We start from the raw sequence: 24,720 nt of genomic DNA, 5'->3' as shown, positions 1-24,720 counted from the left end.
GCTGGCACTTTTACTTTTGTATTGTCTTTAAACCTATGCCAAAACATACTGCCAACCATCTATTTAAATAAAAGGCTACATCTGAAATGTAAATAAGTGTCCCCGCAAGATTGGATTTGGGATATCTGGAATTCAGACATCTCCTGAAATAGAGAGACTATAGATGTCAATCAGGTAAAGGAGCAATTTATTATTTTTTTAAACCTTAACCTCAAAAATCTTGTCCCAACCTGTAAATCAAAATTGTTGTGAAAGCAAGACTTTAGCTGACTGCATGCCATGCTTCTGTTTTAGAAGCCCTGCATGCCATAAGTACTGGCGGTAACAAGCCCAATAGCATGTCCAGTGCCAGCTTGCATGCTCTCTTTAATGCTTTTTTAATATCCCAGGCTAAAATGTCTCTTAGGCTCATCACTTGTGCTCAGGGTTTGAAACAAAGTTGAAAAACATAACAACCCAGTTTAATCATAAATTACTGTAATTGTAAATGTTTATATTTTTATGACATTTACCATAAAACCTCAAAATGACATGCAAAGACAAAGCTTCAGTAATCCTGAGATTAAGGTGGCATTTTCTAACGAAGATTACCTATCACAGTAATGAGTTTTTTGCTCTATCGGCTTTTTCCTGTGGGTGATTTAATCCAGTCTCACTGCTTCAGGCTACTTACCAGTAACTTTGTTTATTTCCAGCCCCTGTACCTGAATGTCCTCACATTCATATTTTTCAGAAGTTGGGCTCCGCTTCTCTGCATCTATTACGCTATGACTCTCATTCCAACAGCTAGGAAATTGAAGTATTTCTCGATAAATCTCTCTACCATACAACGTACACCCCATTAAGCCCAACTCTTAAACCCATTCATTCTTCATTTCCTCCCCATGGCTTCAGTGCATACTTATTTATCTCTGAATATAAATGTTGAATGTTTATCATCATAAATTACATACTTAATGTGATATTGGAAAGGGGATCTGTGACATAAAGTCAGTCAAATTTCACTGTTACTCTGATTACAGGTGGATATTTTACTTCCCTATGTGAGGCAAAAAACTGTCTACAAAAACTGAGAATTCTGGCTGGCAGTTACTTATAAGGAGTCTGAATTCTTCAGTCGCTCTCCTGCAGCCACTCTACAATTGTGATGGGTTCTTCCCTTTCCCTCTTTTGCTATGCTTAAGGAGTGGTGATGAGGTACAAACTGCATATAATCTTTAGCACAAGACTTTACCAATGAAAACTGGAACATGAAATATGCCCTAGAAATCACTGTTACTTCCCAAATCCTGGAAAAAAAATCATTAAGAATGTTCCCTTTTTCCTCTTCTTTTTAAAATATACACTATTTTTCTTTGTATTTCCCTTGGAACCCACATAGAATACATAACTAAAACATGAAAAATTTTAACTGGTGGCCAACTGTTAAATTAGTAAATATTCTCAAATACCTACTATGTGTATGATACTAGGAAGCTCTGGTTGCTATAAAGACAAATAAAAGGTAGACCCATCTTTACAGAGCTTGTCTTTCTTACTAGGAGGAGATACATTCTATAACAAGCCAAAAATCAAACATAATGTATTGCTCAATAATGTAGATGCCATAAAAGTGATGCTGGAGAGTTCAGGAAGGTAAGAGCTCATGTACAGGTAGAGTAATGGGGGAAGGTTACATGGAAATGTGGCTTCTACATCAGGTCTTAAAGATAGGTAAATCGCTTCCAGTTTCATGATGGCAGAGTACATGGATTTCTGCAACTACCCTTCTCTCTGGAAGATCATGCCAAACAAGGAAAACAGAGATTGAAACACAAAATCTGTCTTGGATAAACCTAAGACACAGTTAAACCCAGATATAAATAATATGAAGATGAAAATTAGGTAAAAAGTGAAATCACTGACAATGGAGAACAGAAAGGAAAATGTAATCATAGTATATTACTTAACTCAGCAATAAACATACTTACAGTTAAGGAAACACTGCATGTGAATTTAGTCCAAAATGGTGATAAAATTATACTGGGAGGATGAGGAGAGATTAAATAGCACTAATAACCATAACTATCACAATAAAACATCAACAGGTAATGCCTAGTATGCTAAACTAAGATAACATTATACACATTATTGACTTTTTCATGTGCATGTGTTATTTAAAACGAATACTTTTCAAAATAGTATTTCATAAAAATAAGGTAAAAGAGCAAACTGAAAAACAAGTGAAAAACATAAGACAAAGAAAATCAGTATGTAAAGGACATCTCAAGTAGAAAAATCTGCAAACGTACTATTATTCCACACATACAATCCCAATATAGAAGTTCAATTATCTACCCCATTTTTTTTTTTTGCTTATGAAGTTGACAATATTTTTAAAGCAAAAAATGCAAGGATATAGGCACTCCTACAGACTACCAAGAGGAATGGAAATTTTTTGCAGAGTAATTTGACAGCATGTTTCAGAGCATAATATTTGGCTCAACCGTAAAAGTATATCATATCTTTGTCCCAATTTTCCACTTAGAGGAATTTTTCCTAAGGAATGAACTAAAAATTTGCATAGAAATTCACATATCTCAAGGGTATTCTCTGAAGTACTCGCTGAAATATTTAAAGATTGGAAATAACAGAATTTCTGCCTCAAAATAAATTACAGAACTTTAACAGAAGGGAGTACCATGCAGCCACTGAAAACAATGTTTTAAAGGAGGGGAGGTAGCTAGCACATCAATGAAAATAGGAGGAAAAGACTCTAAGAAGAAAGGGCATGAATGCAAGTATGGAGTCAAGCAAGCACAAATCATGTTTGGGCAAAGGTAAATAATTTATTTCAGAACACTATCTGAGAAGAAACAGTGAGCGTTAAGGAAATCCCTAGCATATGGGTGTACCATATGCATCACTGAACTTACTCACCTGGGCAGCACTGCGAAGTTGGAATGAACGTAAGCTTTGGAGCCAAAAGACCTGGAATCTGATATTAAAACTCATCCTTTCATTTACTACCTAACAGTTTTGAATCTGAACCTCAGATCCCTATCTGGAAAACTGAAATAATAATACCTTTTCATACTACTATTATAAAAATGAAATAAAATGATGTCTGTAAAGCACTGTGCATGCTTATGTCACAATAAGTACTAACAAACAGTAGGTTTTTGTTATACAAAACCAATATGCAAAAATATCAATTTTAAAAGAAGAGTGGAAGTAGAAAGGTACTGTTGTTAAAGATTTGCATGGTACTAATTTCTAAGTAAGTGTCTAAATTATATGCACCAATAAGCATGTACTGTGTAAGTTTTTTCACCAGTGGAGTAGCACATTTCATTACTCACAATTGAGAATGCAATCATATACTGCCTCTTACTGTTTCACAGGAGAATTGATTGCTCTGTGATAATGTAAGCTGAAATTATTTAAAAATACAATCTATATTTCTGTTAGACGCCTTTACAGCTTATAAAATACTCTTCTGCTGCTAATTTTAGTTGTGAGAGTGGCAATGTAGGTGTTGACTGCCTGCCTTATTGGTCAGTCACTTGCCCAGACCTACACAAGTGAGAAAACTAGACCTCATCTTTTAGTTTAGAACTAGTGCTTTTTCAATTTTAGTTTAGAACTAGCGCTTTTTCAACTACTGTTCACTGTTTCCTCTTTATACCATTTATTTTTATAAATGTTACCAATAACTAATCACTTTCACTTACTTATTTCATAGGTCCAATATGTGAGAGCCTTTATAGTCACTATGTATAAACTATCTGAACAAAGCTTATTTGAAAGAAAAACAACAGTGGAGAAACAATTATGTAACTAAAAATACCTATATTTTTATTTTAGAAACTATTTAGGAAATTTTATCATAGTACGTTTATATCAAACATTTTCAGTAAAACATAATTTTATTCAACCAAGTAGGTATTGTATAAGTGAGGTTCATTAGGTTTAAATAAAATGAATAGCAATTTAGCAAACATAGCAAGGAAGACACTGCTTTTATACTAATGTTATTAGTGTGTTAAAGTAAAAAGGGTCAACTAAGGCTGAGAAGTTATTTCTAACTCTGACACTTCATGATGGCTGGCTTGATCACCACCACTGCTGATATCATTTTTAAGTGTAGATTGCATTTACTCAACACCTATTATTTGCCAATATTCAGCACTAATTTTCTAAAAATATGGTACGTTGAAGTACCACTAAAACTTTTTATGTATTAACAGAACTTAAAAACTACAAAAATACATCCAAAGTTATTATCATTAGGGGAAAAAAAACCCAGACTCTATTTAATTCAATAGTGTGCTTTTCACCTATCTTCATGCAGCAAAGTAATTAAAGAAATGTACAAAAAGGCTTTCATCTCCAAAGAAAATAAAACAAGAAGAGGATTTAAGTAAAAACAAATTGTTTTTTCTTTCTTTCTTTCTTTCTTTTTTTTTGAGCAGGGTTATTTTAAGGAACATGTAAGGAAACAGTAGAACCTATTCATTCCTAAGGGTATCTTTGAAAATTTCTTTAGGAACATGTATCAGATGCAAGGTTGCTTCATATCCTTTAATCTTCTAGCAGTCATTACTCCAAAAAGAAAAGAAACATTTACTGAGTGTCTACTATGTACAAGATACTTTAGTGGGATTAAATTTAACACGTTTAAAATATATTTCGTACTAAGATAATTTTCAACGTTGGACTTTGCCACTAGGGGGCGTTTATCCCGTTTAATAAATTCCATTGAAGATTGGAAGACCTTCAGGTTAAAATTATGTCACCCATTTGATTCCAAAATTTTATGGAATTGTATATTTAAATGGCCATCCTATTAACAGTCCTGTAATTATGCTACAACATATTTTCTCTTTAAGTAAGATACAATGGCTGACTTAAGGGGTCAAAGTTATACAGATCTCAATAACATTTTCAGCCCAAACAAGATGAATTTTTCTGACAATGTGCCAACATATTATAGAGCCTATTAGCCACAAACTAGTAATTTAACTAAAAAAACACATTAAACTTAATATTGGGTTTATGGCCCCATTCTTAAAATGGACTTTGATTAACTGCATTTTAAGTTAACCATTTTTCATTCTGGTAAAAACAATTTATAAACGATTTCACGTGATTCTGTAAATACCAGCACTAGGCTTTTCTTATGGAGCAGTGACATTTTAAGGCATTTATATAATTAAAAGCAACGCATGATGCTCAATAAAGATCTGATAAACATTTATACTAACTAAATAAAATAAAGGTGAATGTGGAAACGCTTTAGTTGTATTAGAGAAGATTATTAAATACAAATATACTAACATCTTAGAAAGTATATTAAAATTCTAAGGTAAAATAATAAAAGGTACATCTTATGTAAATAAAAGAAAATGTATGGTACTATGTTTAAAGGAAAAATCTTTAATAAAACATTAATGAGAAGCCAAAAATGTTAAACTTTATGATGAATAAAAATTAAAGAATTCTATTAAAGTCATCTAGGTCTTTCTGTAACACACGGACTGAAATGCAGTAACTTAAAAATCCACCAGGGACATCTTCAGGTTATCTGACCATATACATAAAACCTATGATAACTCTATTATATATAATGCCAAGTATACTATTGTATTAATAAATACACAGAAGTGTTTGTGACGCCTCTCAACTTTAAATAACCACTGAGGACAAAGTCAAATTAGACAAACACATTTTTATATAAGAAACCACTCTATAAAACGCAAGTCTTGTAAACCAATGTCAACAGAACTGCCAAGACAAAAACTGCTGACTCGGCAGTATTCCTAATGTCGGCCACACTGCAGGATAAGTCTTCCAAATTTTAATCAGTCTATTTATAGATGAATATCCTCTGTTAATGCCAAGTCTAGATCTGAAGACCTATAATCACTGAAATTCTAAAAGGAAATTAAAACTCCTGAATAATCAAACTTTTAAACTGGTCTTAAATATTAATCTTAAACTGCTATTTTTCTGGTTTGGATTAGTGACCTAAATTAAATTTTAAGCCAAATGCACACTTCTGATTTGTTCTGAGTAACTGTTTAATGTGTTCTGAAAATTGTTTATGAAAGTTTGAAAAATGTGAAGTAAAATAACTCAGTGATAATAATTAGGAATAAACACATGAATACTGCCAATTCACAAAAGTAAATCTGTCTCAAGCACGGATTTTTCTTTTTTCTGAAAAAAAAAAGTATTTGCCATCTCACACAAATATCCCACCAAAACAAACAAACAAAAAAATCTAAGTTTGTAATCTATCAGAACTGACTAAACTTGGAAGTAGAGGAAGAGGGAATTAGAGAAAGATGCTAAGAATGAAAACGTCTGTTTCAATAATTCCAGCTCCAAATCATTTACAGACCCTAAAACCACCTCCAAAGTGATAAGAAAGCTCCCCCAAAAGGTGACTGCAAATACAAATCCGTTACTGTATTCTGGCTACTACACTCACTCAAAACTGCTACCATCTCTATACATTGTACCGATGCGTTCACGCTGAGCGCTACAAAATTACTGCCAAATAAGTAAATAAGAGTGCAACAGAAAACCAGTTGCATCGGACTACAAAATACCTTCAGAAGCACTCATTCCCTTTCCCGCGGACAGCACGTGTTTAGCTCTTAAAAGCATCTCCCCCCAACGAGGAGTGAGAATGGTGACCGTCCTCTAACCTAACCGAGGAGGATCTTAAACGTGAAAGGGGATTTCAAGACGGGCTTAGGTTAACTAATCCAACAGCCCCACAGGGCAGACCAGAGCTTTCAACAAATTAGGACCACAGCACAGTGAACAGTGCTACAAATGGGTGGGGGGGTGCAAGGGTGCGCGTGCTCTGGAGACTGGGGAACGGGGGGAACAATTTTTTAAATGAAATCTTTAAACACGTAAAAACCCAAGGCCTGAGTTTCTCGACCGGCCTCCAAACTGCGATTCCACGGACTGCGTGGGGAAGGGACCTAATCCCCAGGCCGCTGAGACGTGGGCGCGGGTGGGGCGGCCTCCCGCACCTGTGCGCCTGAGCGCCCACCCCAGCGCTGAGGACGCGCACCAGACACTCACGTTTTCTGCACCGGCTTCCGCCGCTTGCGACTGGCGTAGGTGATGCTGGCACTGCTGCTGTTCATGGTGCCCGGCTGGCAGCGGCTCCTCCCCGGGCACGGGCGCGGACAGCCGGGTCCCCGGGACCCGGCGGCGACCGGGACGACGGCGGCGGCGGCAGCCGCGCCCGCTCCACCTGCACTCTCTCCGGGCGGTGGCGAAGACGCCACACCCCAAGGGCCTCGGCTCCTGCAGCGCCGAGTCCAGGTGCGCCGCCTGGGCCTGGCGCCGGCGGTCGAGGGGCGGAGACCGGTGAGCCGGGCGACGCAGGTGCCGTCTATACCAGCGGAGGCGGCGCAGAGCTGCCCGCAGGTGAGGCGGCCCGAATGGAGGAGGAGCCTGGGCCGCCTGTTTGGAATCCCAGCCTGGGTCGCGCGCTCTGGCGCCGCGCCCCGTGACCGTCGCCGCGGCCCCTTGGGTAAGGGAGGCGACGCCGCGCTGCTCCCGGGGCTTCCCCGATCCTGGGTACTTCCCGCCTTTGGAGCTCGGACTCCGGCCGCCGCTTTCGGTGCCACCAGCTTCCGCTCGACTACGCGTCTGCCTCTGGTCTGAGCTGGTGGTCCCAGTGAGCTCTCGGAACCTAGCGTCGAGGGGACTCTACAGACGCTGCCTCCCACCACCAATTGCACCGGGTGAATGGCAGAATTGCCCCTGACTCCTCTATGGCCCCGCCCCGCCTCGTGGCCCCGCCCCTATCAGCCCCGCCCCATTCTACTAGACTCCGCCCTCCTTACAGTTCCCTTGAGGGCCCCACCCTCTCGGCACGTGATGACGCAAGGCGTAATGACCCCCTCCCCCACCCGCGGTATCCATGTTCTTGAGGTCAAGGGAAGGAATCTGTGGACACATTTCCAGCCCAGAAAGACGTGTGACAACAAATTATGTGTAGCCAAACCCTTTGTAATTAGACAGTCTCAAGGATAGAAATGCCAAATAGTGAGCTTAAATTCACCTATGTAAGAGACAGTGACGCAGCTAACTTTTGGCTAAGAATTACAGTGAGCTGGCAGATAACCAGTGGAACTATAAATTTTCCTAGAGAAGAAATCTTCAGGAGGCCACATCTGAGTTGAACTTGAAAGCTAGGCGTTTACTTGTCTTTTTGTTTGGGTTTGGTTTTTATCTCCATACTAGACAGTATAGTATTTTTTCCCCAGCCAGAATAACTTTGTTAATCTATAGTCAGATTTCAGTAAGGTAGAAAGGCAACAGGAGAGGATAAGTAGTCTGGTATGGTTGGAGAGAGGAGCTGGAAATGAAATTCAGGAATTCTAGGATCAAATAATAAAGCCTTGATCAAGAGTCCAGATTTTATTCTGCAGTCAATGGAAACATTTTAAGGATCCACAGCAGGAAAATGACATTCTGGTGTCTTGGAAAAGTCACTCTGGAATGAAAGTGCAAACTGGATTACAGGAGAGCAAGACTGGATGCAGGGAGAGTAGTTAGGGAGTTGTTGAAGTAGTCCAGGTAAAAGTCCAGGGAAGTGACAGTGGGCTAGAGAAAAAAAAGAATAGATAATAAGGATATAGATGACGAGAGGAGTATTTTTTTTTGTATGTTTGTTTGTTTGTTTTTGCGGTACCCGGGCCTCTCACTGTTGTGGCCGCTCCCGCTGCGCGGACGCACAGGCTCAGCGGCCATGGCTCACGGGCCCAGCCGCTCTGCGGCATGCGGGATCTTCCCGGACCGGGGCACGAACCCGTGTCCCCTGCATCGGCAGGCGGACTCTCAACCACTGCGCCACCAGGGAAGCCCGAGAGGAGTATGTTTTGCTTGTCAGGAGCAGAAGGGCAACCAGACTAAGATGTCTAGATGAAATCTCACACCATATCCATTCCTACATTTCAAAATGTCATCAAACCATTTCCACCTGATGAATTTGTTACCTCAAATTCAGAACATTGATAAATTGAACATCATTTTCTTTAGCTGAAACCTTGCTCTGTCATTTGCTCAACCATTCTCCAATGAACCTATGAAACATCTTCAGCTCCCCTACCACTTACATCTAAATATTCCAGCAAATACTATTAATTTTGTGCGTAGCAACATCCCTAATTCATCTTCCTCCACCTTATTCTTCAATAATAACACCGAGAGTGCCCAACTCAAATGCCATGTCATTTGCGATTCCTACCCAAATATTGTGGATAATTATCCCCTCCACACATTAATTCAAGTAAGAGATATTTTGAGGGTAACGCCTGTGTGCCAAGATTGTTCTAGTACTAAGGAGACAATGGTGAACAAAGACAGTAAAACACCATACTCTCAGGAAATACTGTAATGGAGAAGTACACAATTCAGTATGGTCTCCTAATAGAGAAATTTGACCTAGTCGTTGAGACAAAGATAGGCTTTCCCAAAATCAAGATGGTTGAGTTGCGGTCTGAAGGATAAAGTCTTAGGAGAAAAGAGGGGAAGGGCATTCCAAGCCAATGAAATAGTACAAGCAACATCCGTTTAGTGGGAAGGAGCCTGGTAAGTAGTCTGATGGACTAAAACAAGTTCAGGATGAGCAGGGGAGAAGGGCACAAATGATCAAATTTGTGTTTCAAAATATCACCATATCTGCAGGGTGTAGAATGGATAAAAGAGGGAGGAGCAGAAAGGAATGGAAATGATACTCCTTAGGAAACCATTAGCAGTAGCCCAGCCAAGGGATGACAATTACTGATTTAAGGGTGGAGATGATAGTGTCGATGGAAAAAAAGTGAATACGTTCCGTAGAATTTGAGGAGTCTTGAAAGATGGAAAGGATGAATATATGACAGTGATGGAAGAGGATGTGTCAAAAACACAATAGCTTTTTGGACTATGTATCAGGCTATGTAATAATGGCACGTGCCGTTGGGAAATTATTAATTTAGCTTCGATCTCTTATGTTTGAGGTACCTTTGAGACATCAGAGGTGTCAAGTAGGCCATAGGATATATAGGTTTGTAACTAAAAGATGTGTGAGCTGGAGAATATCATCTCAGAAATCATTTGCGTTTAAGTGACAAAGAAGAGACTATGAAGGTTGTGGGGTACAAATGTATGCTAGAAAAGGAGGACTGGGCACCAAAAAACTTCAGTATGTAATATCTAATTGCTGGATAGAAGATTATGGTGCTGTAAAACTGAAAAAGAGTTGCTAGAATGGTAACAGGAAAATAAGGAGACTTTTGTCATGGAGGACAAAGTGGAAAAATGTCAGAGTGGTTCACAGTACTGAATGCTGTTGAGAGGTTCAAATAAGATGAGAACTGGAACTGTCCTTTTTGGCTTCTCAAAATGGGGTAATTTGTAAGTTTAGTGAACACCGTTGGTGGGCTAATGGACCTACAAATCACATGGAAGTGGGAACAGAATTGAATTGTAGATGAAGAGGTGACATCGGCAAACACAGACAATTTTTTTTTTTAAAGTTTGTGAAAGTGAGAGACCTAGGATGGCAGCTAGGGAGAGTAAAGGGTTAAATTGGGATACATATATATACATATATTTATTTATTTAATTTTAAGTGGGTGGTACTTAAGCAGATGAGAGAGAAGTGAGAGAGAGATTGAAGTTGACTGTGTAAAGACAAAGAACATTAAGAAGAAGAACTGATACTAAAAATAGTAAAGGCAGGAGGGAAAGAATGCCAAAGCAGAAAGAGGGAGTTAGGATAACTGTAGTTTAGATAATAACAGAAACAGCTCCTCTATTGCTTTACTCTTCAAAGTGGTCCACAGCTTCTCATGACAATTATGGGAAATGCAGAATCTCTGGGTGTCCTTACTGACTCAGAATCTGAATTTAATAAGATCGCCCAGGTGATTCAAAGGTACATGAAGTTTGAGGAATATTACAGAAGCTGGGGGACAGAAGAGTGGTGGGTGAGATAGAGTAGGTTGATAATTTTGGATCAGAAAGATGAAGAAGGTGTGATGAGGAGGTAGCATGACCTACAAAGGGACAGGTGTGTTTTGTGGGTGATGGTTTTTGTTTTATTTTAATTTTACAAGACTGTAAGGTAATGTGGCAATAGGGAACTAGGTGGACATCAACACTATATCCTGTATATGTGATGAAAGAAAATAATTAGGCACCATTTGGGACCTGATAGCCTTGGGGAGAGCTAGCTTTTAGTTTAAGGCAAAAGGTGGAACGAGTTCCCAAAGAAGACAGTGCATACAGGGGAGTTTGCTGTTTATGGATTAGCAATTCCAGGGACACAGAATCAAACATCTTTATCTTACCTTCTCTTTTATTTCCCCATCTCTGTATTATTATCCATAGCCATTCTGTCTAAAATGTATAAAGTGTAAACAAATAATTTCCTCCTTGCATAGGAACTATAAGGGTGAAAAATGCATAACAAAACATAATTTATCGATTCTGTGCCTTAAAGTGCTTTTTCAGAAAAGGGATATACTAACTGTACAAAATCCCATAAATCAATCTTAATCTACTGTTTTAAAAATAGTCCACACTTTTTAAGGTTGTTAGTTATTTACTACAATCCTTTGCTATCTTATTTTGTCCTACTTGCATATCCCTATTTCCTATTTGACTTTTGGATTCTGTTTGACTTTATTTTACTAATTGATCTTTATACCAGGATTAAAATAGAATATCAATAAGATTTTCAGAATTCATTTCATTTTAATAGTGACATGCACTTCCTTAAAATGTGTGCTTACTATGTCAATAAAATCAGGCTTTGTACTAGAATGCCATTAAAAAAAACAAGAATGAGTTGCCACTTTCTAGAAACTATCACCCTCTACTTCTAATATCACCACTGTAGAACATGGTTCTCAAAGTGTGGTTTGTGGCCTTTGCTAAGATTTTAAAATTTTCTATGAGCAATTTTTATGTAATAACATGGCTTTTTCTGCTATAAAGCTACAGTCATCAAAACAGTATGGTACTGGCACAAAAACAGAAATATGGATCAATGGAACAGAATAGAAAGTCCAGAGACAAACCCGCGCACCTATGGGCACCTAATCTATTACAAAGGAGGCAAGGATATACAACAGAGAAAAGACAGTCTCTTCAATAAGTGGTGCTGAGAAAACTGGACAGTTACATGTAAAGGAATGAAATTAGAACATTCTCTAACACCATATACAAAAATAAACTCAAAATGGATTAAAGACCTAAATGCAAGATCCGATACTATAAAACTCTTAGAAGAAAACATAGTCACAACACTCTGACATAAAGCACAGCAAGATATTTTCTGATCCACCTGCTAGAGTAATGAAAATATAAACAAGGTCTTCCCTGGTGGCATAGTGGTTAAGAATCCACCTGCCAACGCAGGGGACATGGGTTCTAGCCCTGGCCCAGGAAGATCCCACGTGCCACAGAACAACTAAGCCTGCGTGCCACAACTACTGAAGCCCGTGTGCCTAGAGCCCATGCTCTGAAACGAGAAGCCACGACAAGGAGAAGCCCATGAACCGCAACAGAGTAGCCCCCACTCCCCCGCAACTAGAAAAAGCCCGCGTGTAGCAACAAAGACCCAACACAGCCAAAAATAAAAACAAATAAATTTATTTTTAGGAAAAGAAAATATAAACAAAAATAAATAAACGGGACCTAATTAAATGTAAAAGCTTTCGCACAGCAAAGGAAACCATAAGCAAAATGAAAAGACAGGACTTTCCTGGTGGCGCAGTGGTTAAGAATCCGCCTGCCAATGCATGGGACACGGGTTTGATACCTGGTCTGGGAAGATCCCACATGCTGCAGAGCAACTAAGCCTGTGTACCGCAACTACTGAACCCGTGGCTCTAGAGCCTATGAGCCTCAACTACTGACGCCCATGCACCTAGAGCCTGTGCTTCACAACAAGAGAAGCCACCTCAATGAGAAGCTGCGCACCTCAGCGAAGAGTAGCCCCTGCTCCCCGCAACTAGAGAAAGCCTGCATGCAGCAACAAAGACCCAATGCAGCCAAAAGTAAATAAATAAAATAAATAATTTTTTTTTTTAAATCATGAAAATAAATGTTTAAAAAACAATGAAAAGACAACCCACAGAATCAAGAAAGTATTTGCAAATGAACTGACTGACAAGGAACTGCCAAAATATACAAACAGCTCATGCAGCTCAATATCAAAAAACAAACAAATAAACAAAAAAAAAACCCAGAACAAACAACCCAATCAAAAAATGGGTGGAAGATCTAAATAGACCTTTCTCCAAAGATGACACACAGATGACCAAAAGGCCCATGAAAATATGCTCAGCATCCCTAATTATTAGAGAAATGAAAATCGGAACTACAAGGAGATACTAAGTCACACCAGTCAGAATGGCCATCATCAAAAAATCTACAAACAATAAATTTTGGAAAGGGTGTGGAGAAAAGGGAACTCTCCTGCACTCTTTGTGGGAATGTAACTTGGTACAGCCTCTATGGAGAACAGTATGGAGGTTCCTGAAAAGACTGAAAAAAAAGCTACCATATGATCCAGCATTCCCACTCCTGGGCATATATCTGGAGAAAACCATAATTCAAATAGATACACGTATCCCAATGTTCACTGCAGCACTATTTACAATAGCCAAGGCATGGAAGCAACCTAAATGTCCATTGACATAGGAATGGATAAAGAAGATGTGATAATATATACAATGGAATATTACTCAGCGATAAAAAAGTGAAATAATGCCATTTGCAGCAACATGGATAGACATAGACATGGTCATACTGAGTGAAGTAAGTCAGAGAAAGACAAATATCATGTGATATCGCTTATATGTGGAATCTTTTAAAAATGGTACAAATGAACCTATTTACAAAACAGAAATAGAGTCACAGATGTAGGAAACAAACTTATGGTTACCACGGGGGAAGGGGGGGAGGGACAAATTGGGAGATTGGGATTGACATATACACACTACAACTAATAAGAACCTACTGTATAGCACAAGGAACTCTACTCAGTACTCTGTAATGACCTATATGGTAAGAGAATCTAAAAAAGAGTGGATATATGTATAACTGATTCACTTTGCTGTACAGCAGAAACTAACACAACATTGTAAATTAAATATACTCCAATAAAAATTAATTTTAAAATAAGATAAAAATAAAATCACACCTTCCAAAAAATGACTTTTTCTTATAAAATTAACTTGCCTCTAAGAGTTTATGAATATTTGACTGCCTTTTCCAAAGCAACATTATCCTTTTATTTAGTTTAGGTGAGATTACTTTCTGAGGTTTATGATGCAGCTTTATATATATGGGTTCTTTTTTCCTGCTAAATGTTATGAGAAAAAGAAATAAGTTTTAGGAATGCTACAATAAATAGCAGCTGTTTTACAATATAAAAGAACTGAAGTGAATGCTAACCTTATTCTCTCCGAGTATGTTCATTTATTCATTTCATCCAGCAAGGTTTTAGCTTCTATAATATACCAGACAGTGGGATGTGGTGCTGGTACCAGACATATTCCTAGCCTCTTAGAGCTTACATTCTAATGAGAGAGAGAAGTTATACAAGTAGTTATACAAATAAATATATAATTGTCACTATGATAAGAGCTATGAGATGAGTACTCTGAGAATGTGTAATAGGTGAATTTGCCTTGGTTAAGGGAGACTGCCCTGAGGCAAATTGTGAGACACAGGTAAGTGTTTTGTAGGTGACATGGGGAGGGAAAGTGCACCCCAAGCAGACAGATATTTATTACAATTTTTACCTTCTTTTCAATCCTGCAGCTTCTTACCCCAGGCCTTCAGAATGATCTATTTCACTTATCCTCTGCTTCTACATTTTACATCACATATTACATTTACATTAAATATGTTAGAGAGCATAGCCCATCCTTCACAAACTGTGTACTGGGGCACCCCAAGGGCACCACAACAAACTCAAAGGGGCACCTCTTAGAGCTTACATTCATGGGATATTTAAAATTTTCAAGGCCAACACAGTGACATCAGTTGGACACCATGCAAAACAGTACCTCCAATTCGACCTTCAACATGAAATTGTACTCAGTCCTTTTGATGACATCTTTTGAGGCAGGGTTTTGTAAGTTGCTGTTATAAAACACAAGAACCATGGGAAAATGCCTGTGGAACAGGAAATGAGGACACTGGTTTCCCATCCAATTCCAAGGTTTCAGAATTTGTAAAGTACCCAATAAACATGTACACGCCACTAAGAATGTAACAAAAAGTTTTAAAAATGTACGTGTATTATTTTTTTAATAACAACGAAGTTGTTAGGACAAACCTACATAATAAGTTTGGACCTAGCTACTTAATAAATGGAATTGTTAGGTATTTCTTTTAGCCTCCACACCATGAAAACATTTCTGAGACAAAAAGAGAGCCATGAACTGGAAAGTCTGGGAATCTTTGGCATAGCTAAACCCTTCATTAACAGATGAGAAACCTGAGATAAAGTACCCCGCTAGTCAGAGCCTAGAATTGAGGTCTTGTGACTTCTATTCCAGTCAAAAATATATAATTTATCTCACTGTGAACTTGTTTGATTCATTTCTTGAAAAATAATCAGTTTACGAGTTGCTTGCTCTAACACAAAATAACAGACATAAGTATCTAAGGGCTATTTCTAAATGCATAAGGCCCTCTTTCCTTGCTTGGATATGCTACACAATGTCATAGTCAGAAGCCAAAAGAAAAGTAATACCTTTTTTTAAATTTTAACATCTTACTGGAGTATAATTGCTTTACAATGGTGTGTTAGTTTCTGCTTTATAACAAAGTGAATCAGCTATACACATACATATCTCCGCATGTCTCCTCCCTCTTGCGTCTCCCTCCCATCCTCCCAATCCCACGCCTCTAGGTGGTCATAAAGCACGGAGCTGGTCTCCCTGTGCTATGCGGCTGCTTCCCACTAGCTATCTATTTTACATTTGGTAGTGTATATAAGTCCATGCCACTCTCTCACTTTGTCCCAGCTTACCCTTCCCCCTCCGTGTCCTCAAGTCCATTCTCTATGTTTTCATCTTTATTCCTGTCCAGCCCCTAGGTTCTTCAGAACCTTTTTTTTTTTAGATTCCATATATATGTGTTAGCATACAGTATTTGTTTTTCTCTTTCTGACTTACTTCACTCTGTATGACAGACTCTAGGTCCATCCATCTCACTACAAATAACTCAATTTTGTTTCCTTCTATGGCTGAGTAATACTCCATCCTATATATGTGCCACATCTTCTTTATCCATTCATCTGTTAACGGACACTTAGGTTGCTTCCATGTCCTGGCTATTGTAAATAGAGCTGCAATAGACATTGTGGTACATGACTTTTTTTGAATTATGGTTTTCTCAGGGTATATGCCCAGTAGTGGGATTGCTGGGTCATATGGTAGTTCTATTTTTAGTTTTTTAAAGAACCTCCATAGTGTTCTCCATAGTGGCGGTACCAATTTACATTCCCACCAACAGTACAAGAAGGTTCCCTTTTCTCCACACCCTCTCCAGCATTTATTGTTTCTAGATTTTTTGATGATGGCCATTTCTGACTGGTGTGAGCTGATACCTCATTGCAGTTTTGATTTGCATTTCTCTAATGATTAGTGACGTTGAGCATTCTTTCATGTGTTTGTTGGCAATCTGTATATCTTCTTTGGAGAAATGTCTGTTTAGGTCTTCTGCCCATTTTTGGATTGGGTTGTTTGTTTTTTTATTATTGAGCTGTGTGAGCTGCTTGTCAATTTTGGAGATGAATCCTTTGTCAGTTGCTTCATTTGCAAATATTTTCTCCCATTCTGAGGGTCGTCTTTTTGTATTGTTTATGGTTTCCTTTGCTGTGCAAAAGCTTTTAAGTTTCATTAGGTCCCATTTGTTTATTTTTGTTTTTATTTCCATTTCTCTAGGAGGTGGGTCAAAAAGGATCTTGCTGTGATTTATATCATAGAGGCTTCTGCCTATGTTTTCCTCTGAGTTTTATACTGTCTCTCCTTACATTTAGGTCTTTGATCTATTGTGAGTTTATTTCTGTGTATGGTGTTAGAGAGTGTTCAAATTTCATTCTTTTACATGTAGCTGTCCAGTTTTCCCAGCACCACTTATGGAAGAGACTCTCTTTTCCCCATGTTATATTCTTGTCTCCTTTATCAAAAATAAGGTGACCATATGTGTGTGGGTTTATCTCTGGGCTTTCTATCCTGTTCCATTGATCTATATTTCTGTTTCTGTGCTAGTACCATACTGTCTTGATGACTGTAGCTTTGTACTATAGTCTGAAGGCAGGTAGCCTGATTCCTCCAGCTCCATTTTTCTTTCTCAAGATTTCTTTGGCTATTTGGGGTCTTTTTGTTTCCATAAAAATTGTGAATTTTTTTGTTCTAGTTCTGTGAAAAATGCCATTGGTAGTTTGATAGGGATTGAATTGAATCTGTAGATGGCTTTGGGTAGTAGAGTCATTTTCACAATGTTGATTCTTCCAATCCAAGAACATGGTATATCTCTCCATCTCTTTGTATCATCTGTAGTTTCTTTCACCAGTGTCTTATAGTTTTCTGTATACAGGTCTTTTCTCTCCTTAGGTGGGTATATTCCTAGGTATTCTATTCTTTTTGTTGCAGTGGTAAATGGGAGTGTTTCCTTAATTTCTCTTTCAGATTTTTCATCATTAGTGTATAGGAATGCAAGAGATTTCTGTGCATTAATTTTGTATCCTGCTACTTTACCAAATTCATTGATTAGCTCTAGCAGTTTTCTGGTAGCATCCTTAGGATTCTCTATGTATAGTATCATGTCATCTGCAAACAGTGACAGCTTTACTTCTTCTTTTCCGATTGGGGTCCTTTTATTTCTTTTTCTTCTCTGATTGCTGTGGCTAACACTTCCAAAACTATGTCGAATAAGAGTGGTGAGAGTGGGCAACTTTGTCTTGTTCCTGATCTTAGAGGAAATGGTTTCAGTGTTTCACCATTGAGAGCAATGTTGGCTGTGGGTTTGTCATATATCGCCTTTATTATGTTGACATAAGTTCCCTCTGTGCCTACTTTCTGGAGAGTTTTTATCATAAATGGGTATTGAATTTTGTCGAAAGCTTTTTCTGCACCTATTGAGATTACCACATGGTTTTTATCCTTCAGTTTGTTAACATGGTGTATCACGTTGATTGATTTATGTATATTGAAGAATCCTTGCATTCCTGGGATAAATCCCACTTGATCTTGGTGTATGATGCTTTTAATGTGCTGTTGGATTCTGTTTGCTAATATTTTGTTCAGGATTTCTGCCTTGATGTTCATCAGTGATATTGGCCTGTAGTTTTCTTTCTTTGTGACATCCTTGTCTGGTTTTCGTATCAGGGTGATGGTGATCTTGTAGAATAAGTTTGGGAGTGTTCCTCCCTCTGCTATATTTTGGAAGAATTTGAGAAGGATAGGTGTTAGCTCTTCTCTAAATGTTTGATAGAATTGGCCTGTGAAGCCATGTAGTCCTCTTTTGTTTGCTGGAAGATTTTTAATCACAGTCTCAATTTCAGTGCTTGTGATTGGTCTGTTTATATTTTCTATTTCTTCCTGGTTCAGTCTCAGAAGATTGTGCTTTTCTATGAATTTGTCCATTTCTTCCAGGTTGTCCATTTTATTGGCATATAGTTGCTTGTAGTAATCTCTCATGATCCTTCATATTTCTGCAGTGTCAGTTAATACCTTTTAAGCTAATATTAATCTTAACACTGATAGAGAAACTACAATAAAATGTAGGAATAATTTGTTGTTGGTCAAAATTACTTCTATTTACTTATGAAGAATGCTTTGTCATCAGAAAGTCAAGATTTTTAACAATGAGAAAACATTACCTGTTAAAATATTAACATATATCAGGTTTAGATTTTGACTTTTGCTTGCTGGACATTTTATTCTTGTAACATGAAATTTGATTATGAAAAAGTTATTAAGAAGCTTTATATTTTACATGCTAAGATTCATATCTGACAGTTTATTAAATAATGTATATGTATAAATATCTTGTGCTTAAAGTTATTTAGCTTTTGGTATAAATATATTTAAGATTTACATAACAATACATATTTCATGCATTTAAAATCATGATATAGAAGATACTGAAATGATGTTCAAATATATTTATATTAGATAAATATTTTAAAAGAAAATTATATTAACATGATAAGAAAAACTTAAGGAAATATAAATTATTATGACACTCTGTCCTAAAATCTATAATTTAGATCTGCTAAACTTTAAAAGACGAGCACATTCTTATGCATATTAAAAAACAAAAACGATGTATCCTTTGTTGAAAATATTTAACTTGAATTCAATCGTTCTGTAGACAATGACCCTCAACTTTTATTGTACATTGTGATCTCCAAGGAGCTTTAAAAAATACTGATGCCTAGGGCCCCTTCAAGAGATTTTGATTTAGTTGATTTAGGTTGTGGCCTGGACATCAGGACTTTTAAAGGTGATAATTATGTTGTGGTTGTGAATGAGATCTCAGGAAATGCATGCTGCAGCATTCAAGTATGAAATATCCTCATGTCTGCAACTTATTTAAGAAAAAAATGTATATGCACATATATATGTATATTTATATGTATACCCAATTGTGAAGGGAATATAGGTATTTGTTGTGTTAGTCTTTCAATTTTTCCATATGTTAAAAGTGTTCACAATAAAAAGAGAAAAGAATAAGTGCAAAACAAATAGCCATTTACCCTCAAGTTTAGAATTTCCAGACAAAATATTTCTTTCAGACCTGATAACTGTTTCAGTGAGACCAGGACTGATATATTACCCACCCAGCTCTTATATGAGATAAAGCTTTGGAACTTTCTCTTGCCCTTTATGTTCCAGGAAACAGATGGAAGATAACTGAAAGAAGACACAAATGAAATTTATGCACTTCTCTGGTTTGAGAACAAACTTAGAAGCCGAGATTCCCATTTGGCACCATCTGTGGACTGAAGGATGTATGTGTACAGTAGTTAGTTGTGCATTTCAAGAACTTAGCTGGTGTAAGTTAACAACAAATTATTCATTTTGCTGTATCCACCAGTTACTTACATATACTAAAACGCCAATAGTTTCCATTACCTTACAAATATTTTTCACTTGTTCTTGTACTATAAATTTGAAATGTCTTTGTTATCCACTTTTTTGCTTATACTCCCTGACTTGCGTAAGACTTCACAGTGCATCAGTAATCAGGATTTACGTCTGTAAGGCTTACATGCTAAATTAATAGCTTTTTAAAAATCTTTTGGGAAAAATGTTAACTTGCACCGCAAGTTCAATCTTTTCACATTAATCCTATGTCAAACGAGTATAATAAGTAAGGCTCTCAGGACCCTCCTAAATCAACCTCTATAGCAAGCATCAGAAAGATCTGCCATTACCTGATTGGTAAGTAGATAATGATAAAGTATTATTATTATGTAATATGTAATATTATTATTATGTAATAATTACATAATTAATCAAGGGGATGTAGCTGAGGGTGGAGTGTCCTGTGTAACAGTGGGTTCTCCACCCTTCCCTTCTAAGGCAGGGTGAAAGAATTTCCCTTGTAAAACTGTAAACTTCAGTTGAGTTGCTTTCCTGCCTGAACATCGATCGACTTCCCATCTGCCTTTAGAGTGGCAAGGAGTCCTAATGGGGATGGCTTAGAAAGATTCAATTTATTCCCAGCTTTTGGATAAACCTTGCACATTCTTTTCGTCCCTGCTTCAGGTTGAATCCATTCTGTTTATCTGGGTCTATAAATAATCACATAAAGCAAATGTGTTTCTGAAAAAAAGCATGGAAATCAATAATTGTTTTGGAGTACATCCGTATTTGATGGAATACCAACTGGATTATTTTATAATGTAAACAATCCTTATCTAAACTCTTCAGGAAATAGGATTTTCAATTATTTAATTTATTAAACATTAGAGTTTTCCATATTTACTTATTTAAACTAAGATTTATGTCAACTTTTTGCATGATTCTTTAAGCAAAGCATCACTACCACCAGCACCCAAACATACACCTGTGTTAATCAAAATACCAATCTAAATCCTGCTAGAGTGTTTTGACAGTAGATGAAAAGCATATGAAAGGTAAAAAATGCAAACTTTAACTCTTTTTATTCTTGAACAGCTCAGAGGTAAATGCTAACTTGGGCAAGAACTGAATGATATTTTTATGTAGTAACATGATTTAACCCCCTCTTTTAATTTTCACATAGTATTATCAAGTCTAAATATACATGTTATCTAGTAATTTATATTTTTCTTTTAATGTATAGATAAGAAATTTCTGTACTTATATCATTAAATGTGCATATAAAACTATGTTCCCAAAATTGCTTTAAAAAGCATTTGGAATGAAAGTTGTGATTTAATTTATATTAATGAGATATTACAGAGATATTAAAATTTTTCCATTTGTCCAAGTATTTTATTTGCATATTCCATATTTTTAATTTCAATATTGAAGTATACACTTAGGAAGGTTTCTCAAAGAAGAGTTTCAGTCTTCTGTTTTTCTTTTATGCATGATTAAAATTCAAGAGGATTTAGCACCCCATATCTTTTCTTTTTAAATGTTTTCCCTGCATCATTAGCAGAAAATGCAAATTAAAATAAAGATGAGGTACAAATATTGCCGTATTGGCTGTCTTTCCCAGCAGAAAGACAGCCACTAATGTATTCTAACGATGTCCTTTCCCCCATTTTAATAAGAAGGTTTGTGTTGTTCTGACATTAAATGGATTAAGCAGCAAGCCTGCTGAGAAAAATACTCAAAGGTATTAAACCCCTGCAGTGTTGGTTTAACTGTAAGTACTGTAAAATAAGATTAAGTCTTAGTTTGGAAGAAGAACTAGATTTGACATAAGACTAAAAGGTAACAATATTCACAGATGCCTGAAGTAATGCTTCATTGAAAATATAATTAGCACAAGATTTGAAAATATGTCTCCTTTGGCAAATGTCTTCAGAGAGTAATGAGTGCTGTAGACTGATGTAGTGGAAAGAGCACTGGGCAAGTGGCCAAAAATCTTTGAATTCAAGTTTGTTGCTCTAGCACTTGCTAGTTCTGTGATCTTGGATAATAAATTGCTAAAATCTTCAAATCGCATAAGGTGGATGTGGCCGGTTGTAACCATTGTCCACTTTGTAGTGTGCATCTCTGTGCTGCAGAAGCTTGAAGGCTAAAAACTGCACTTCCCAGATTCCTGCGCAATTAAAGTTGCAGGTGCAAATTAGGTTCAGCCAATTAGATGCCCTTGTTGAGATTTAGAAGGCAGAAGTCAAGTGGAGGTCATCTTCCTGCTGCTTGCACTGTTTTCTGCTAATAAAGATTGTGAAGACGTGATTTTTGTTTGATAGGTTCCAGCATCCAAGTTCTGCATTTCATGGGTTTTGAGAGGTTGTTGCAGTGGCAGCAGTGGTGGTTTTCTAATTCCTTACTTGTAGCTGCAGCGGTGCGTGTTTGAACTCAAATTCTGTAGTGACTTCTGGATTCCTCACCTTTCTGACTGAAGCAGAAGTAGTGGTTCCCCTAATAGGTCAGTTCTGCCATGTTCTGGAAACATTTCTGGATGCCCTGCCTAGAGCCTCCATCTCTAGCCTTTCCAATTATTTTGTAAGCTTTTAATGCCCTGTATTTAGTTTCCATCTACTTAAAGAAACTGGAGCTTATTCTGTTTCCTGTCCTGATACACACATATGCAAATTTCATTCAAACCTCAAAGGGTCATTGAGAAAACCAAACTGTACTATCTAAGTGTATTTAATATTGCTTCCTTTTTTTAAAAAAAAAGGGGTATTCATGACATGACAAGTGGCTGCTAAAAATATCTCGTGGTATTTTCCTGTCATTAATTTTACTCAGATAATATTGTTCCAAACAAATTTTGTGAAATATTGGTTCTGTTGGGCGAATAACACAGGAGCAGCAATTGCACATTCTACAGGTATCTAGACATTCTAAGTCTCTAGTCCTAAGAATGCCCACGAGTTTGAATGATACCTTTCTAATAAGTGAAATGAAAAATCTTCACTTCAATTTTATATTTTCCTGTTATTGTTACATTTTTATCATAATAATTAGAAGCACTATGATGAATCTGTAAGTGGAAACGGACTGACAGACATAACTATGTCCGTCAAGATTTTGAGCAGATTTGGAAAAAGTTTGCTCTGTGCTCTCTGACCTCATACTTTCTAAAGTAATAAAATAATCTTTTTTATCATCTTTCCCCCCCCAGAAACAGTTTTCGTTGCATCTGCAGAGCCAAGAAACCTTTTATCTTTAAACCAGCCCGCATGCCAAACCACCATTAAGGCACGAGTATTCTTTATTTTTTTAAATACATCTTTATCGGAGTATAATTGCTTCACAATACTGTGTTAGTTTCTGTTGTACAACAAATTGAATCAGCCATCTGCATACATATATCCCCATATCTCCTCCCTCTTGCGTCTCCCTCCCACCCTCCCTATCCCACCCGCTCTAGGTGGTCACAAAGCACCGAGCTGATCTCCCTGTGCTATGTGGCCGCTTCCCACTAGCTAGCTATTTTACATTTGGTAGTGTATATATGTCGATGCTACTCTCACTTCATCCCAGCTTACCCCTCTCCCCAGCCCCCGTGTCCTCCAGTCCATTCTCTACATCTACGTCTTTATTCCTGCCCTGCCACTGGGTTCATCAATATCATTTTTTTTCTTTAGATTCTACATATATGCGTTAGCATATGGTATTTGTTTTTCTCTTTCTGACTTAACTTCACTTAGTATGATAATCTCTAGTTGCATCCATGTTGCTGCAATGGCATTATTTTGTTCTTTTTATGGCTGAGTATTATTCCATTGTATACATATGCCACATCTTCTTTATCTATTCATCTGTCGATGGACATTTAGGGGAGAACTGGAGAGTGTTTATCATAATAGAGGTCCAAGTGAATGAATTTAAGTCATGAGGGATCAAAACCATTCCTAGTTTCATCTATATATATATAGATGCATATGTGTGTGTGTATATGTGTGTGTGTGTGTGTGTGTGTGTTTGTCTGTCTGTCTGTCTCAAGGGCACAGAAGAAGACACACATAGAAATGGAGATGAGTCAGGAGCCAGGCTGAAACCAGAGTGATGTAGCAAAGTCAGGAAATATGTAACTGATTTGAAGAATATTCTATCAATCTCATAAAGTACTTGCTTGTGCCATGTGTTTGTTACTTAACTTTTTAATTTTATCATATTATTTCTAATTTTTTTCATTAATAAGCCATAATTCACATGCAATTGAAAACCATGTTGGTGAAATGTTAAGTGCTTAATCAATATGTGTTTGAGTTGAATTTATATACTTAACACAACATAGCCTGAACATTTGATTGTTGAACTTAAACAACCTAAAAATTACATTCATGCTATGTTTAATTATTGGTTTGATAACTGTCAAGTTTTCTCAGCTACAACGTTTCTTTTTTTCAGATGTCAGTAACAAGTTTGATATATTGCTTGTAATTCAAGATAATCTAGGTAATTTGCTTTATATGCTGAAGCTAGATCATTTCATTAATTGGACAGTATAATATTTATTTGATAGGCATAAAGGATGCATTCATTCAACAAATATTTAAGTACCTGAGTG

The 24,720-nt window shown here is 37.1% G+C and overlaps 1 protein-coding gene across 1 annotated transcript in view; it reads right to left on the bottom strand.

Annotated features, from left to right (window-relative positions):
• The window catches only part of AHR (aryl hydrocarbon receptor), a 51,563-nt gene extending 43,785 nt beyond the window's left edge, over positions 1-7,778 (bottom strand). The window contains exon 1 of the mRNA XM_059074001.2: positions 7,084-7,778. Coding sequence (XP_058929984.1) covers positions 7,084-7,148 — 65 coding nt within the window. The 5' untranslated portion in view covers positions 7,149-7,778. The remainder of the gene's footprint in view (positions 1-7,083) is intronic.
• Between the last annotated feature and the right edge of the window lie 16,942 nt (positions 7,779-24,720).

This window comes from Kogia breviceps, chromosome 9 (assembly GCF_026419965.1).
Source record: "Kogia breviceps isolate mKogBre1 chromosome 9, mKogBre1 haplotype 1, whole genome shotgun sequence".
In the NCBI taxonomy this organism is placed as follows: domain Eukaryota; kingdom Metazoa; phylum Chordata; class Mammalia; order Artiodactyla; family Physeteridae; genus Kogia; species Kogia breviceps.
The sequence above is the reverse complement of the archived record's forward strand: the minus strand, read 5'-3'. Positions and strand labels throughout refer to the sequence as shown.